Source organism: Taeniopygia guttata, chromosome 2 (assembly GCF_048771995.1).
Source record: "Taeniopygia guttata chromosome 2, bTaeGut7.mat, whole genome shotgun sequence".
Classification (NCBI taxonomy): Eukaryota; Metazoa; Chordata; class Aves; order Passeriformes; family Estrildidae; genus Taeniopygia; species Taeniopygia guttata.
In genome coordinates, this window is record NC_133026.1 from 61,038,405 (window position 1) to 61,057,449 (window position 19,045).

Genomic DNA, 19,045 nt, shown 5'->3' on the forward strand with positions numbered 1-19,045 from the left:
GCAGAACAGAGAGGGAAGAGGGGGAATGAGAGAGAGATAAAGAAGTTTACACACAACTGGGGTGTGTAATCTCTGTGCCAGCATCAGCAGCAGCTCTAACAGTTTGGCTAATCACAGGCTCCACAGACACATTTTGTGCTCTTGAATAATGTGGGGATTGCTCTCCTCTGAAGCAAATTTCTGCTTTCCTGCCTTTTATTGCCATCCTGAAATACCTCCACTTCCTCACACAGGAGCTTAGTTTATTTCTGGTTTGGGTTGAAGTTGTAATACGGTGTAGCTCTGAGACACTTCATGATTTGTTGATGCTGCCAAATGTCTCCCAGCCGTTTTCCATTGAGGGCAACATGACCTTATCACCACATGGCTGAGAGGAGTAGTTTGTATTACTTGTCATTTAAGTTATTTTGTCACTATTGCCGCTCAGGGAAATCAGCAGTTCTACAGTAAGTGTCTTTAAAAGCCTTGAGGTTTTCCTCAAATTCACCTTTTAAAGTAGTCTGTGATAATCCTCTTGCAAAATGTTCCTGTCTTTAACTTCATTTTCAGTCCTACTTCTTCCACTTATAAAGAAAGAGGGTAAAATAATACTTCATTTATTTCCTCCAAATTAAAGAGTTTAGAGAGTCTATACTATTAACCTGCAAATACTCATCTGGAGAGTCAGAAAGTCCATTTTGTTGCCATTGTAAAGTAGTGTTGAACTTGCTGCAGTTGCCTGCAGGTGACTGTAACTTTGGTTTCCTGATATTTCTACAGGCTTTGCTGTAGGAATAACAACTTTTAGCAGTTTGAGGCTGTTTCCCACACTAAAGACACGCCAGCAGTGGGAGCTGTGTTTTCTGCTTGAACCCTCTGTACCTCCTGTGCAGGTATCGCGCTGCAATTGCAGGTCACTAGCTGCTTTAATAGGAGCCCACAATGAACCTGCTGTTTGCCACATGTGTTTTAAGATCCATTCAGCCTCAGTCTATAACTGTTCTGATTCCTTCATTTTGCCTACAAATGCTAACAGGTCCTTATGTATTATTTAAATTATCTCCAAAATGGCCATGTTCTGTGTATTTTTCATCTTTCAGCCAAATAGGTGGGAAATGTTTTTTTTTCTTTATTTCCTTTTTTTTTTTTTTTTTTTTTGTCATCTCTTTTCAAGAGTTTCTGCTAGGCTTTGTGGTTTCAAGGGTAGAGATTTCTGCAGAATCTCAACAGATGAGTTGTCTGTTGCTTGGGGAGTGCAGCTGGTCAGGACCCAAGGCACCATGATATTGGGAATGCTCTTCTTTCACTTAGAACTTATGCCTTTGTTTAAATATGTTCTTGGTAGAAGAATTTCAGCTTTTGAGTAAGCTGTATCGGAGTTAAAATTCTCTCTCTGACTGTGTACCAGTCATAAAACCAGTATGTTTTCTTAGGACAACGTTTGCCTCTTGTTTTGCCCTGTTCTCTCCCTTGCTGATAGCCATAGGAGTTGTTTCATGCCTTTTCAATTCATAATTCTGTTTAACTTTAATGTTTCCATTTACCCTCAGAACTTGCTCACTTCTGTACAATGTTCCTTGTTTAGGATCCCTCCCTGAGCACTGTTGGGATTTTCCTGTCTCTACAACTCTGAAAATGTGTGAAATCAAAGTGGGCACAGCTGATTTCTAAATAACTACATGCCACATTGGATAGCTTTTGGGGCATGGCATGAATGCCTATGTGTTAGAGGGACCATTGTAGGAATCCATTACAATTCCTTTGCAAAACTAGGGTGACCTCATGATGAAGATAAAGAGATAAATGGTGAGTGCAGGAAAGCAAAGCAAGGCAGTTCATCAGAGAGCAGTCCTGGAAAAGCAGAAAGTTCCTCAAAGAGTTGAAGCAGTGGTAGGAGGGATTTGCTCAGGGAGGAAATCTTTTTCTGCTGCAGCCATCTAAAATTCACCTTTTGTCATCAGATATTCTAGACATTTAAGTAGTTTTCTGGTAATGACTCCTCTCAGCCCCTATCAGAAGGTGTAGGGGTACCATGCCTGACTATTTCTTCTGGTAGGAGAGTGCCATTGCAAGTAAATGTGGGGTCTCCACCACACTGAGTTTTAACTGCAAGTGTGACTGCTCTGAAACGCAGCTAAGTTGGTGCCATCCTGGCAGCACCCTGGGTTTTGCATACACATGCAGCAGTGAGAAGGACCAGAGATGGGTGGCTGAGCAGCAGCCCCAACAGAGCCTGGAATGAGCCCCACCACATTCTAATAGCTGGGTTCTCCATGTTGAGGTGCCACAGAACCATGGTCTGTCTAAAAAGGGAAAATAAGAAAAGCCCCAAGCAGGTCTTTCCCCACAATCCATACTCCCTTCTTGCTAAATAAAGTTTTAGGAAACCTGCATTTCTGGAGTCTGATTCAAAGTGAGTCATCAAAGCTGTAGGAGATGATTTCTTAAGTTTATAACCCTTTGGATGGAAATCTCTCAACTGTGTGATTTTGGAGGAAAGCTTAGGAAGGGCAGTTAATGAAGTCTGAAGGTGTTTGCTATCCATACCATTGCCTGCTTAGCTCAGCTGAGTTAATTAAGTTGAGAAATACTTTTTTTTATGGTGAGGTTACTTAACTGATACGGCAATAAAAAAAAAATTGCCTGAGTAGTTTGACAAGTGGGTGGTTTATCCCCACAGTTAAAAAGATCTGCCAGTGATTTGGCTTTCAAGATAGATTTCTTTCCTCCTGTGTCACACTGTGACAATAGTGGAACCCACTTAGGAGGTTGTCCTATTTAACAGTAATGGTAACAATGTGAAGAATAGCATGTGGAAGACTTTTAGGGTTTTGGCACAGGTGCATATGAGGCACACATGCACCCTGTCAGTCATCACACAGATGAGGAAATTGAGCAGTATAGAGAAGGGATAGATGTGAGGCTGTGTTGGTAAGAAAAGCAGCTGAATTCTCCAGTGCTTGTGCTTGCCTGATGTTGCTCGTGATTTGTTCAAACTCCAGAACTACAGTGACTGGTTGATTTGATTTCTCAGATGCTGTGAAAGGACATGTGTCAAAGCCACCTAACGCTAAGTGCTCTGGTCCTAGTGGGTGTCTTGACAGCATCAGATTTGTTGGTGATTACTACAGACCTCCATGCATTCCAGAGGCATTAAAATGGAGTTAAACAATCTACCTACAAAGGCCTTCTTAGGCCTGAGAATGACTCTGTTTAAGTGACAGTGAGTGGACCTCAAGACAAAAGTAAAGTCATTTAGAATCAACCTGGCACTGTTAGTGCAACCTGTTGCATCTTCACTGAGGCCACGGACTCTCTCAGGAACCTGGTTGCATTAAAGCCTTTTCTACTCCTCAGTGTAAGATCCCCTGTTTTGAGAAGAATGGCCTGGCAGGAGTAAGCATCCATTTGAAACAGGGTAGCCACAGCTTCTCCAGCACAGTGGGTGAGAAGTCAGTAAACTTTAGTGGGGAATGGACAGTGCTTTGTCTTCAATGATTTTCAAGCTTCTTCCCTAGGATGATGTTGTTCTGAGCGATTTTTTTCATGCAGCTATTGTTACCTCATTTTCTATGTATTTTCAAAGCAGCAGGTCACATAAAACTTTTCATGTATTTCATATTGGGGGAATCATGATTCTCATAGTTCAGAGCTCATTTTTTGTATGTGATTAGAAGATGCTTGTAGATTGAATTTGGATTTTACAGAAGAATGATTTCTTTATCTAGTTCAAGGAGCTCTAGAAAAATCATGCAGGAGTCAAAATCTTTGCCTGAAGGTGCCAGGAGTTGTTATAGTGTAGCAAAAAAAAAAAAAAAAAAAAAAAAAAAAAAAATTACAAGGAAGTAGATGCACTACTTGCCAATAAAAGCAGAATTCCCATGTGTGTGGTTATTAGCATTTATAAGTTTGTATTAAAAATACTCTCACTGAATATTTTACTCTGCTGGTGGGAGGAAGGTCTGTGTATTGAAGAGGAACATGAAAGGCCAGGTGGGGATGGATTCCAGCTTTGATGGATGGCATAGGAGCATCACCATGCATGTGGTTTTCCCAAGGTCTGTGTTGTGTTCTAAGCTCTCCTGGGAACTGGTGAGGAGATACTGGGAGCACCCTCAGAGGCAAAGCCCATGGCTGAGTTCTGGCTGTTAGGGAAACTCATTAATTGCAAATCTCAAGTGAGTTAATAATTTTGATACATGAATGATGATCAGATCTTACACAAAACCAGGTTATCTTGCCATAATACAGCTTTGCAAACTATCAAAAATATGAGAAAGTGAGTTAAAATGTGGTTTTAACACAGAGTTAAATGTGGTTTAGGCACATGCAAAGGTTGGTGTCTTGGTATTGGGAGATGGAAGCTGAGGATAATGTCTTGGAATCAAAGGAAATGTGGTGGGGTGATAAAGGACCTCTTACCAAATGGTTGAGGTTGCTTCATGAGACCATTCATTACAAAAATCTTTGCAGTAGGAAAAAAAGATCAAAGAGTTTTATTAGGTGAATAAAAAAATCTGAAAGTTAGCTAAAAAAACATTCCGAAGGTAGGACTGCTGCAGTATAAAGAAGGAATTTAACCATATAAAGCTCATTAAAAAGGAGTCAGGTGTCTATAAAAGACATTAATTTCTTGCTGCATTTGAAATGTCGATTAGAATATATTATGTTTATATATATTTTATTGCTTTTTGCTTGATTTCTGCAGGTTTCTAAAGTCAATTTAAATAAATTCCAGGTTTTTTTCCCCCATTGGTCTATACTGAAGTTTCAGCCTCTAGACTATCTCACGTTATTCTGTATCATCACCTGGGCTTTAATTCTTTCTCTCTTACTTAGGGTTTGGCAAAACTCTGTGAAAGAATATGTTAAGAATATGTTTAAGTCTAGAAAACGTATTTTTGAAAGCACAATACAAAATTGTGTAGATACAGACACATTTTTCCTGTGGTATACTTTACAGGATCACAACACAAACTTTCATATTTAACCTTTTGTGGAATTAGAATGTAAAATTCCTTGAAGCTTCTGGCTTGTATGACTTGGAAAAATTACTCTAGTGCCATTTACCTGATTTTACATATTCAAGTCATTAAAGAAAGGGAAAAAAATGTTTTCTACTAAGAAATATTGATTACTGTGATTTTAGAAATTAGAGACTGGAAAAAGTCATGTTACATGAATTTGCAAAGAATAATACATAAATAAATAAAATGTAGTTAGGGATTATGTTATAAAGACCCTTAAGAAAGTTCTAACTGACTGAGGGAAGAGGGGTGGTATGAAGAGTAATTAGGTGGGATAAATGTCTTTAACAAGCCATCACACCTTTCAGATGAGATTTTCAAACAGTGTGATGGCTTTTGGGAATTGTTGGCTCTCAGAGCAGCTGCTCAGCTGCCTGGGGCTGGACGTCACACATGCCCCTGACAAACTACAAGGAGGTCTTTGTACCGCCTGTGGCTGGGATAGGAAGGCTAGATTGACTTCTGGCAGCTCTAGAGAACTTGGTGAGACCCCACCCTTTAGAGGGAAGAAGTAATGGGCAAAAGGTCTTGTTTTTATTGCCAGGTCAAGATTGGACAAGTTGAAGTCACATGTTTCTACAAAGAGCAAAATGTGGAGAAAACTGGGTTGTTCATGTATAGACTGGTCATGTATTTACAATTATTTCAATGTCTATTCCTTATATCTGTATTTCTTACTCTAGAGCACTCTAACCCCTATACTTATTGTAAATTGATTCTGACAGATATCAGTAAATATTTAATTTTTTTTTCCTCATTTAAATTAGTACAAAGTCCTCATCTGCTTTTGAAATGTCAGAGATCAGAAATGGTGCTTGAATAAACACAGTAGCAATTTATGTAATGCCCTGGCAGTCTCAGGTATTCAGCACTGTCCAGTGTTCCTTCCACTAGATGGATTTTCAAAAGCTGGCTTCTGTATTTCACACCTGCAAACTACAGCAATATTTAGTTGGAAGTGCTGCGTGTCTGCAATTAATTTTGAATGCAGAAGTGAAATCTGGCCTCATGCATCAAAGAGCTTGGATGCTGTTTCTCTGGTTATTTGCTCAGCTGACTATGTTTGATCAGAGCTGATGTCCTCAGTGGTACAGAGAGGCTGACATACTTACAGGAATGCAAGTGCATTACTAATTGCCAACACAGTGCAGAATAAATAAGTCTGCGGCTTTTCCCTAATTTTTTTTTTAGTGCTTTTTAGAGCATTGGTTGATTCTCTGTGTTCCATCTGGCAACATTACATATATTTAAGTTCTGTGGGAACAAGGCTCCAATTTATATATCAAAGTTATTTACCTTGTTGTATTGTGGCCTTTTTCATTTTATGGCCTGCAACTTCCTGGGACAAAGTACATCCAAAATAATTGTCAGTCTCAGGTCTTATGCTCGTATTACAGTTTCCTTTTCCCTTGTGGATCACAATTTTCTGAACAAGTCATGTTGAAATCCCTCCATGCAGTTACATCCAGTTTGTCTCAACTCTTTTGGCTTCTCATGGAATTTCTTTTCCCTTGAACTCTCTTTATAGCAGAGACATATTGCTTTGATTTCATGCCTATTTTCTATATAGCCTGATGAAATTTAAATTAAAAAATAAAGGGTCTACCAGAAAAAATTGAGGACCTACCAGAACAAATGTTTAGCAATAGAACTGGTTGGTGCCCAGAGCTGTGGGACATATGATCATATGGTTAAGATGCTCAAAATTAAGTGCCTGAACTTGTATATTGTTTTGGGATATGTACAATACTGCTTTAGCTGGTAGCCCCTCTGGAAAATACTTTGAGGTGAAAGCATTTTTCACATCATATGGCTCTAATAATAGTAATGACAGTGCCAGTTTCATAGCACTGTGAGAGGAAGAAGGTGAAAAAAGAAACAGCTAGCAACAGCAGATACCATGTTGTACTGTGGTCACCTACTGACCAGTCTAGGAGTGTCCAGGGAAAAACACAGGGAGCCCATAGCATAGAAACAGGAGTTAATATCCAATGAAGGTAACAGTAATTGCAGAGGTTTTGTGAGGACCCAGATTGGTATGAAGCACCTCTAGATGTCACTACAACATTGTAAAATGTAAGTAAACGAAGGACACAAAGCTGAAATTACGGCTTGTACACTCCAATTTCTGGTTACTGTCTCAGTCAGCCCTCAATAAATCATTGCCTCATTAAAGAAGTCATTACCAAATGTTGATTAAATAGCAAGGAACTTCTTGATAAGTGTCAGTAAGATTGTTACTGAACATTTTACTAGAACGTTATATATTCCAAGATTAGGTTTAACCTAATTTTTTAACAGCAAAAGCTAGGGCACACCAGCAGCTGATTTCTGAATGCTTCTTCGATTCAGTCTCTGAGGTTCAGTCCTAATCTTTTCTAGACTGTTCTTATGGCAACACTGACACTGATTACAACCAAGATAATTTCTCTTACTTTGTACTGGTATCAATGCAATTGGCTTGTAGTGATTAAAATAAAGATCAGCATTTATAGGAAATGTGTGAGTTAGAATACAGAATATTTGCATTTGACCAAAAATCAGGCTGCGATTTCTTGAGGACCAATACAACATGTAAACTGTACAAATTAACTAATATGTCAATTGCCTTCTCCACAGGTCATCAAAGAAAAGTCATATTTCAGTGAAACAGAGACAAAAGAAAAGAAGCCACCAGATTCAACAGGTTAGACTATTTTTTTTCTCTGATCAACTTCTAGTTCCTAAGAACTAACACAGAAATAGCCATGACTTTTCTGAGGGACTCCAGTGAAGTTGCTTGGGTTACATGTGTGTTCATCAGCATGAATGAGCACAGGGTATCCAACTGCTCAATAAGGTGTTTTGCATGAGTTTATTAACCTTGACTTGACTGACAATAACTTGGAGTGAGAAAAACATTTTCTAGTGCTTTGTCTCAAAGAAAGCATTTGGGACTCATGAAATTCCGGTTTTAAATAAGTAGTCTGCTCTTGCTTAGGAGTCACTTGTACTGACCTTGAAAGTGGGAGAGGAAAGCAAATACCTAGCTCAAAATTCAACAGAAGTTATGCTAAGTGTGCATCCCTACTTTGGTACTGTTACTGACTATCAGAAAACCACTGACAGATTACTTTGTAATCTCTTGTAGATGAGGACATCCAGCAGAGTCAGTCCTGCTCTGAGGAAGAAGTTGATAAGCTCAACAAGGAAAATGCCAAGAAGGAAAGTTCCATTCTGCTTGAAGTGGATCCTCCCAAATTTCATACTGAAGAGTCAGAGGAGAAACAAGAAAGTTTGTCTTTAGGAAGCCATTATGAATATAGGAGAAACTCTTTTCAGGAATCCTTCACTCCAGAAAAGCATCAGGAAGAAGATGCTGTTGACGATGCTTGTCAAAAACCAACCGTGCAGGAGATCGAGAGTGAGTCCCCAGCAGATGAGGAGAAGAAGAAGGAGGAGGAACATCAGGTGCCTGAAGATGCACTTGAGGAACAACAAGAGGACAAAGAGAGTGAAGAGAAGGAAAATGCTGTTAAGAATGAAAAAGGTGCCGAGGAACCACCAGTTCCTTCCCAAAAGGAAGATGAAGCAGAACAAAGTGATGATGAAGAGGTATCAGAGGGAAGGTAAGGTCTGAAACTCAAACTACACATATTTCAGAAAAATATGTAGTTCAAGTCAGAGTGGCTGATTAGTACAAATATTGGTGAAAATTTAGCCCAATACAAAAGTGAAAAATATGTTTAGGTCTCTCATCTAAGTGAAATTATACTCTTAAAAAAGACAGACAAACAATCCACCACTTACGGTATTAGCAGTGTGCTGTGGTTGTTTGCTTGGGAAATATGTTAGGGACACGGGAATTATGTTATGCTATTCTTTATCTCTGAGGAGAATTCTCCCATATTTATGTTTATATACTGCAATGTCATATAACATCAGCAAAATAGGTTAGACCATCTGCCAACTGGAAGTTAACTTACTGCAAATGTAGTAATTTAAGGGACAACATAAAAATGTTTAAGTTAAAAAAAAATTAGGCAATTGACCTAATAAATTTGTTTACTGCAATTCTATCTTTGCTGGATTTAATATATAGCATTTCAGCGATAAACAAGTTTAAACTCTTAGGAACCTGTATGAACAAAGGGAAATTTCAATGCTCTCCCCTGGCTTTAAAGATGAGATTCATAGCCTAATCTCAAGTTTAGAAGAACTCAGAGGAAGAAAGGGAAGAAACAATTTGCTGTCATGGTTATTTTAAGGAGCATTTTTATTTCTCAACATGAATATTAAACCAGTTAATTTTACACCATGAAACAAAATAGCTTAATATTATTTGAATGCAATATCTGTGTAGGCATGTTTCACCTACGTTTCTAAAGTTGCTCTGCTTTAAGTGTACTATGCACTAATACCATGTTTTGTCCTTGCAGGTGTAAAAGCTGCGAAAAAGGTACAGGTAATTCTAGTTCAGTCCCTGGGCAGACCCACCAATTTTAGCATAGTAGTAGCAGTGAGCATCGAGTGCATGATGAAGGTCTAGTAAAAGGTGACAACAAAAAGAGCAGAGTAGTTGCAGAAAGTGCTGATAGCATATATAAAACTATAAAGAGCTTTTAAAGGAATTATCCTGAAGGCAAAGCATTTGATTCCCCTGGTATTACAGTGAAGAACATAGATCTGTAGAAGATAATGATTTTGTAATTCTAATTAGTAGGGGAAAAAGATCTGCATGATGGGAAACAGTTTTTCATGGGCTGCATCTTAAGCTGATGAGAAGTAACACAATTCTGCTTGCTTTCATATTAGAGGCTTCTGCTTTGTCAGAAATTATTCAAAATTAATTTGCTTCTACCACAACTACTCCACTAACACTCTCCTCTCTCTCCTTTTAACAAAAGAGCTAAAATCCCTAAGTATAGAGTGGAGGAAGAAATTATATCAGGTATGGCACACTTGGTCAACCTGAGGAAGTGTTGAGAATGTGTGTTAAAAGGGAATCTGCAATGCTGTGGACGTAGGCTGAAAAATCAGCTTGTTCATATTCATACCATTGTAATCTGAAGTGAGAACAACTGCAGGCTGCAAAGCAAAGAAATACAGACTTTTGTGTGGAAGCCTGAGTGATGCTGTTGAACAGTCAGATAAACGGTGCTCAGGAACCAAACTCTGAAGCAGTGCTCACCATTGGGAGGCAGAGATTTCTAATATTAGACCTCCATCTTAAGAATTCCAGTGGCTATTCCTGTAAATGAAATTATGGCATGTGAGGAGGTGGCCTGAAAGACTTAGAAATATATGAGTGTTCATGTGCATACACAGAACTCAAGATGAATTTTATCTGCTTTGGGAAAGTGGGGAGAGTGTTGGAAGGAAACATTTATTATAGGTTTGTGCCAGGTTTTTGTAGCAGAAAACAGGAGATAGCAGACTAACACTTTAAAATCCATAAACTGTTGTGAATTCTAGGAGATTGTTATGGATGATGTTAAGGTTATAGTGTCTGTTTGAACATCTTTGTAAAAGGAAATTGTTGTTGAATAGGGAAAAATCTCCTCTGGTTTGCAGGAAAAGAAAAATAGAGGGTCTGTCATCGGGAACATCTTGAAGGCAAACCTTAAATATAGTTTTGAAAAGCAGTCTGGCGTCTTTAAAAAAATATTTCCTTGCCCAAAGTTTGGCAATGTTTTTAGCTGAGCTTTCAGAACAACATTTTCTTCTGTCACTTACATGCTGGTGCTGATGGAGTTTGTGTCGTTAGAGTCAAATTTTGCCTTAGGTTAGAGATTTTCTTGGCATTTTTTGGGTCTCGGTATCGTGCGAAGACCCATACTTACAGTCATGCAATTCAAACTCTGTAGAATCCCAAGTAGGTGGCAAACTTCCAGAAGCCCCAGCTTTTCACAATTCCTTGACCATGAACTAACTTCCTGACCATGTAAGTTATTAACACAGTCAAAAAAAAAAATCATCTAGGTACACAGCTGGTGTCCTGGAAAAATGGACATTCACTGTGAATAAGGACAATCTACTGCCACATTAATGACCAAAGTTTTCCTGCCAGCTACATGCTGTCATGGGGTCTCTTATTTGTGTTTTTGATAATTTTCACTGGAGTAATGAATGGTTTTAAAATTGCTCAACAAACCTCACACAAAAAGGAGCTGGCATTCCAAACCAGAGAGCTCATATTGAAACACTGGGGCTGTAGCCCTCCCAAATGGTTGAAGAAGTATTTGTCACCTTGGTCAGCCAAAGGTCACTCTCAAGAGTATCAATCAAATGAAAAACAACATGGGTATGAAATTGAAGTCACAACCGCCTGCAAAAAGTCCAAATTAAGGCATGGAGGGCTGGTCTCCAGCAGGGATTTTGACATCAGGATAGCAGAAAGGTCCAGAAAGTACCACCCAAGACCTGCCAAAACTCCATAGCTGCTGCAGTGCAATGTTGGGAACCATCCCACCTCTGTGCCCCTCTTTACCTTTTCTCTGCCATCTTTTTTTAAGGACAGAAATTCTGCAGAGCAGCATATGACAGTTACCGTGTGTCCTGAGCCATACTGGAAACCCCAAGTGCTGTCCGCCAGGGTGAAACTCCCTCATGTGCACAAGCTCTAAATGTGATCTTTAAAGGTGATGACCACACTGCGGAGAAGGACAAGTTTTGGCAGTCAATTGAGAAGGGGATTTTTCACTGTCAACACCAAAAGCTAGGAAATAGCCTCTCTTAGCTGGGTCTGCAGGAGAGTTGTTTCTCTTCCTACCCCACCGCAGAGTTACCGTACATACTCACCTATTAACAGCCCCTGAGGAGGAAATAATATTTTAAAAAATCAGAGATTGGGCTGAATTGCAGAGGCCCCTTGTGAGTATGCAGCTACATTGGTATAGTCTAGTGGTCTTCACTTTGCCTCTCCCAACTGTTGCATGAAAGACGGTAACTTAAAACATAAATCCTTGTCTTGGTAGTGTAGCTCCCCAACAACAACCTCTTTTTCTGAGCCAGAGCTTCTGAAGTAAAACCCTTGTTCAATAACAGAGAAAGACCTGTCTATAAAGCTTACAGTAAGTGTTTTCAGTTCTTAAATGAACTTACCTGGGGAAAAGAGGAACTAAAAATGGGATAGACAAGCACTGCATGTGACTGCTCATATGTGCTCTGTCTGTTTTGTCTTTTTTAGATGATATTCCTACTCCACCAGCACCATTTGATCACCGGATTGTCTCAGCCAAAAGGGTGGGGATCAGCAATTATTATAATGTCAACGAGGATGAAATTCTGGGAGGGTAAGTCAGGTGAAGTAAATCAACTTGGAAAGCAAGGCACAGATTTACAGCCAAGCACCCTGGGAGGTGAATGAAGGCAACATGCCCCACTAGAGCTGAAGTCATGAAAGTCTAAGCTCTTACAGTGCTTTATAGAGGGATGAAAAGAGGAGGCTGGTTTTATAGTGAAAGTGAATTTTGGCTTGCTATTTGGCACCAGCAGACTTGGCCTGTGTTTGGCATTGTTCTAGGCCAGTCAGATGCCCTCAGGCTTTATGACAGGGCTCCTAGGATACTGAAATACTTTACATCAAATTACAACTAGTAGTATGTAGAGACATACTGTAGTCTTCCTCTCAGTGGGTCTCGCCCCTGAAAACACATGCTTATTTTCATATAGATTAGTAGGCTGATCTGACAGGCCATGGAATTACTTATCTCTCATGCTGACCTTATTTAGGAGAGTGGGATATTGTAATTTTCATGGCAGCATACTCTTGGGTAAGGCTTTGTTTCGTCATGAAAACACAACCCTCCCATGGAGGAGAACGATGCAATGGAGAGGGGCAGATAATGCACAGAAGTGAGCCAGTATCCTTACAGCATATCCTTGATATTCTTGGGATTATTCATTGCAGGTTATGAGGTGAGTATAATGAATCATACAAGTGGGGTAACACCAGATAGAACAGTGTGCGGTGTTGATGTGCCTAAATGAGTAATAGCAAGTACAATCTAGACAATAATATAGCAACAACAGAACAACTGAAATAAAAGCCTGTAGGGAAAGGATAATTTATAGTTGTTTATGTTTGTTTACCTATAGTTGTTACCATATGTTTATGGCTGTTTACACTCAAAGTTGCCACCTATACCACTGAATTATGTTTGTTTCTTCTTTTTTCTAGAGGGCGTTTTGGGCAAGTGCACAAATGTGAAGAGAAAGCAACAGGTCTCAAGCTGGCAGCCAAAATTATAAAAGCACAAGGTCCAAAACAGAAGGTTGGTAGAGAATGATATTAGTCTTTTGTTCCCCAATGGATCACACACTGTTCTTCAGCTATATAACAGGCCATAACCAAGTGTCTCACAAGCCATCACACTCTTAAGACTTGCTGGAATACCAATAATTCCAGTTCTATTTCCCTTCTCCTCCAAAACTTCTAGTAGCTCATCAATATACTATTTTGGGGGTGTTTTCTACTTCTTTTAAATATAATATATTTTTTTTCTTTCTATTGCTAATTCTATTAGTGTTTTCTTCAATGATAAGAACATTTGTCAGGTCTGTGACATGTGACATGTGTATTCCCTCTCAAGCACACTGTAGCCTTTGCTGCAGTAACTTGATGTCAGTGGGGGCGATGCTGATAACAGACATGATCTGGGCACCTGACATCAACACAGATACAGGTGAGAGGAAGTAGTCTGAGTTGTTTTGCAAACCTCTTGGCCATCTGCAACTGGCTTTCACTTGAAAGAAAGGCATGACATCCTTTGTGTGACATGGGTGCCATTAAGAGCATTCAAGAGTGGGATTTGTCTCAGGTTAACTGGGGTTGATAAGGTATAGCTGTAGCCAAGCTGATCTCCAAGAATTCCTTTATGGTGAATGGAGAGAGACTGACATCCTCATTCAGCATGTCTAAAATAGTTGGGCTGAATGGATGTGCCAGTCTCTCTCCTCTGACTGCAAAGTTAAGTTTTGAGGACTGTCCTGGACTTCTCTCAGCTTGATTTTGTACCCCTGCATCAGTTTGAACAAAATCCTCCTCTGCTTCTCTTTTCCATTTACATCCCTAGGAGCCTGCCAGTTGTCCATGTGGGCTCTCCTCTTCCTTTTCCAGTAAATACTTTATCACTGAAATGTCCCACTCAAGCTCTGAGTTCAGCCCATTAGTTCCTATAGTTTGACAATCTGCTGCTGAAGGAGACCTGAGAAAACATGAAGATAATGTAGATTTGCTTCAAATGTAGCTTACTTAGGAAAAAAGTATCTGAAGCAATAATCGTGGCTCTTTACAGGATGAAGTAAAAAATGAAATCAATGTCATGAACCAGCTGAATCATGTCAACCTCATCCAGCTATATGATGCCTTTGAATCTAAAAATGATATTGTGCTCGTCATGGAATAGTAAGTGTGTTCTTTTCCTTTCCGTGTTTACTACTTTTGCTAGAATTGTCAATTTCCTTCTTGCTTTCTCCTGAAATGAGAAATAGGGCTTCTTACAGGTGGAAAATGCATAAATGTTCTCATGAACAACAGGAAAAAAATGGGGAATTTAAGAGAAAATTTTCCTATGCATACATTTTTGCATTTTTTCTAGTACTCTGCCACATTCCTGGTGCTGTAAAGCAACTGCTTCAATTGAAGATAGAGTTGTGTTATATATCTTTAATTTAATACTTTAATTTTTGTCAGCCAAGAAACAAACCTCTTAGAATATCTCCTATTCTGTGAGGCTAACAAGCAGACATTTTACACTAAAGAGGAGCCAGATGTGGGTGTTGTGCCTAATCCTTATACTGGGTACCTGAAAGGATATACCTGCTTTTTATGCTGGGTTATCAAGCTAATTAGGCACCTTAAACTCAGGTTAAGCATATGTTCTCTTAAGGAAGCCAAAAAGACCAAATCTAAAACATTAAAATGTGTGGCAGAAGGTTCAAAGTTAGGTGAATTTGACTACTCTGGATATTCTCAGATAGTCCTCTGAATTTGGTCTATATGATTAATATATCAAAAAAGAAAATTATCTGTGTACCTATGAACAGATAAGGTGGAGACATATTGAAATGTGAAGAGAAATTAAGTAATTTTTGATGACTTTAGATAGTTTGAGCTTGACCTTTTGGATCCTGTGCCTCTTAAACTCCAATGGAAGAAACCACAGATTAAATTGCAGATTCTCCATCATGTTGTCTTGGTTTTCCATGGAACAGCATTAATTTCACAGTTACAAAATGAGAGCTCAAGACAGCATAATATAAAATTCCAAGATGTTCATGGTTTTCAATGGATGGGAGACTGGGCTCTTAGGCCTAGAAGAGGTACTGGCCAGTATGCATCAGAACTCGGATTTTAGGAAGTTCAGATTAGAGTACAAGCTCATTTTACTAAACTTGACTGTGAATGATAAAAATAGTCAATAGGATATTTTCTGCATTAGTCTTATTGTATGGGATAGGATTTGAACTTGACACTGCTTTTTTGTCTTTTTCTCCTTAGTGTGGAAGGAGGAGAGTTATTTGACCGAATTATTGATGAAAACTACAATTTGACAGAGATGGATACAATCTCATTCATAAAACAGATCTGCAAAGGAATTCAGTACATGCACCAAATGTACATTCTTCATTTGGATCTCAAGGTAGAGTTTTGAGATGTATGTTTTGTGCAATGACAGCTGTGGAAATTCCATTCTTAATGGTAGGCAATAAAGCTTAGCAGATTCCTGTGGCAGGAACAACAAAGAGCCTTATTCTCCTTTCCTTATTTCAATGCATATTTACTTTAACCACATTGAGATCAGTTAAATTACTACAGGACTAAGTAAATTAGATGAAAATTGTGGTCATATGTCATCAAGCTTCATAGTACTTAAATTTTCCACAGACTGATTTCATAGATAGCCAGCAGTTGACTACAAATATGTTGCTATTTTTAATTTCAATACTTAGATCCCAAGATATTTTGCAAATATTATTTAATTCAACTGCACAAGATATATGTTTTACACATCAGCTGTGGGGTGGCAATTGTCCCTGGTTTTTACTATGCAGAAAGGCATGAGTGAGTAGAACTAAATTCAAGGATCATTCAGGATCAGTGTAAGACCACACAGTTTTTCTGAGGACTACACTCAACTGCTATTGTCATGAAAAGGTCTCAATAGATAGCCAGATTAAGGGAAAGTACATTAAAAAGTACTTTCTGAAATTAAAGGAATAAAAATAGTCAGTGGTTAATGTAACAAATATGGCTAGTGTAGCTGAAAGACCAGAATAAGGTGGCAGATTCTCTGCCATGGATTTACACATGTACAAGTACTCTGTGATGTACTTGCACATTTGTACTCTGGTCAACTGCAAATGGTCAAGTGACACCCCTTAGAAAACATTTGTTATTATTTTTCATTAAACTGTACACTTGAGATGGCTCTTTTTCCCTTAGCCCATTTTTTTTATTAAATAATGGACTTGTTTCTTACCTCTGTTTAGTGCAGGAATAAAATGGGATGATGTCTTTAGCTTTATGACTGGCTAGAAAGCTTCCTAGTGATCCTTGAGCTTTACAATACAATAAAAAGAAACAAGGAGTGCACAAGATGGTTTTCTCTTTGGTGAGATTTTTATAACAGCTGCTGTTTTTGGCTTATAATAACTGAGTTAATATAGTACATCTTTAATGTTGTTAGCATACTGTTATTGCAGTGGTTAAGGAAATGAGCAGATGCTTGTTGGGACCTGCTTCTGTAGCCGATTGATGACCAGACTTACTTTTCTCTTTCTCTATAAACATCCAGTTACCTAGAAACCTGTCAAACAGAAGTTCACATGGTTCTTTGGGACACATTAATTATGATCTTGAGATGGAACAGTTTTAATATGAGGTCAAATTGCTGACAAAAAGATACATATACAATCCAAGAAATTAATCCCAGAGACCTCTTTTCATGTGCTCACCAGCTATGGCTTCTCCCTTCTGTTTTGCTTGTTCATAGATTGCTGTCAGTAACAAATGAGTTTGAGAAAGAAATGGAAGGAAAATCATCTTGATCATAATCATCCAGGACCTCAGAAACTATGGACATATGGTGTTTAAAAGTCCTACATGTAAAATGAATTAGTAATGGTGACAAAGGTTAACTAATGTTTTAAGTGTTGAGGGCTGTTCTGTTTCAAAGAGGACTCACTGAGCAACAAGACAGAGTAGCTATAAAAGTGCTGGCAGTGAATATGGGACTGTGCTTTAGGTATTTACATTTCAAAGACAATTGGCCAAATCCTTTTCTCAGTTCCTTCTGTAAGAATTTGGAGTAATTCTTGGAAGTTAATGGATTCCTGCCAGGAAAGTGAAGAGTAACATTTGGCCCTATGAAAATTCAGAAAAATTTAACCTGTGAATCCTATTTTTTTGCTAAAACACCTGAAAAAAAACCATAAAGTTGATGTGACTGGCTTAATATATTAATGTTCTATCTGACAGAACGTTTGAGCACTCAGAAGTGTAAAGCTGTAAGATAATTGAAAAGCCCAAAAAGTTTAATTTAAAAAAAAATCAGTGTGAGTTTATTAAAGTCCTTAAAATCACAGTGCAAACATCCTGAAAGCCCTCCTTGGAAGTCTGTGTTCCCTGTCCCCCTCCCCCTAATGAGTTCTTTATCTGAACTGCTGCCTTATGTCAAATTGAAAAGTCATGGAGAAGAAAAAGCAGTTGGAAGGCACAAAATGCATGGCTCTGTTCGCTGTGTGACAGCAAGGGGAGTGTCTAGAGAGATCTGAACAAGGAGAACAAAAGTGCTTATGAGATATTTGCACTGTTATTAGTGTTTTTCTCCCTACAGTTTACTAAAAGCCCAGTTTTTCATACTTGTTTCTCATTTAAGTTTTTTTTTTTTTTTTTTTTTTTGTTTCTCTTGGCAGCCTGAGAATATCCTGTGTGTGAACCGAGAAGCAAATCAAATAAAAATTATTGATTTTGGATTGGCAAGAAGGTACGTGCATGTGTTCTCACTAATCATAAATGAATTAGGAAACAATGAAAAGAGTCTTGCATCCCTGCAATTATGTATTTGATACATAATGGTCTTACTACTGTTCTTAGGACAAATTTGTTTATTTTCACCAGGGATATCTTTCAATATGGGGTGTTTGGAGCTGAGTGAAAAAGATTTGTCCTGAAACCTTCTTTTCAGGTAGATGGTTGAAAGAGGGCTGATTTTCACTAAGAATGCATATAAGTATCTTAGAACAGCAAAAATGGACAAAACCAGCGGTACATCTTTTCTAGTCTCTTGTCTCCAGTAGTAAGAGATTATTCAAAAGAGAGTGTAAGAAGATATCATTGAGGGCTCTTAAAATATATCCCATGCTATATCCCTTTCTAGTTTAATTAGGTGCTATAACCTCAGTGAAGGATTTACTGGTTAAAAATTTCATGCCTATGATATGGAGAAGTCCCAAAAGGATAGTAAGAGCTGCTTTGAGAAGTCCTTGAATTATGAATTTCTTCTTTTTTGTAGCAATTGCATTTTGTCCTAATATCATACAAAGCTTGAAAATACTTTTCATTCTATATAGGGGCATATTTCTTTTTAGTTTGTGCCTCTGTCTGTTCTTGCTTTCCCACTGAAATTTCTGTATGCTTCAGGAATTCCTCTAAGTGCTAAACAATTGATGATGCAACATTAATAAGAACTGTAATTGATGTCCTTTGTTAATGTTTCCATTTCCTAGATATAAACCCAGGGAAAAACTTCGAGTTAACTTTGGGACTCCAGAATTTCTTGCTCCTGAAGTTGTGAATTATGAGTTTGTCTCTTTTCCTACAGACATGTGGAGTTTAGGAGTCATTGCTTATATGCTGTAAGTAGAATCCAGTATCTGCTTTGTACGCTTTTTCCAGGTTGAACTGTGTCAGTCATCCAAGTTTGCTGTTATACTGGAAGAGTGAAAAACTGTGTACCCAAAATAGGAAGTGTAGGCTTCTTTCCAAGTTCCATATTGAAAAATCTCTCATCTTTTCAAATTGCCATGAACTTTTCGTCTTTGTTTTTTTGCAC

At 38.4% G+C, this 19,045-nt stretch overlaps 1 protein-coding gene across 5 annotated transcripts in view; it reads left to right on the forward strand.

Moving 5' to 3' along the window:
* The window catches only part of MYLK4 (myosin light chain kinase family member 4), an 81,612-nt gene that overhangs the window by 52,651 nt on the left and 9,916 nt on the right, over nt 1-19,045 (forward strand). For 4 of the 5 annotated variants that reach the window (XM_072924083.1, XM_030265416.4, XM_030265417.4 and 1 more), the window contains 9 exons: nt 7,626-7,692; nt 8,137-8,614; nt 9,425-9,450; nt 12,175-12,280; nt 13,168-13,261; nt 14,285-14,394; nt 15,490-15,631; nt 17,907-17,977; nt 18,720-18,848. In XM_072924083.1, coding sequence (XP_072780184.1) covers nt 7,626-7,692; nt 8,137-8,614; nt 9,425-9,450; nt 12,175-12,280; nt 13,168-13,261; nt 14,285-14,394; nt 15,490-15,631; nt 17,907-17,977; nt 18,720-18,848 — 1,223 coding nt within the window. The remainder of the gene's footprint in view (nt 1-7,625; nt 7,693-8,136; nt 8,615-9,424; nt 9,451-12,174; nt 12,281-13,167; nt 13,262-14,284; nt 14,395-15,489; nt 15,632-17,906; nt 17,978-18,719; nt 18,849-19,045) is intronic. The other variant, XM_002197523.7, reaches the window with a different exon arrangement.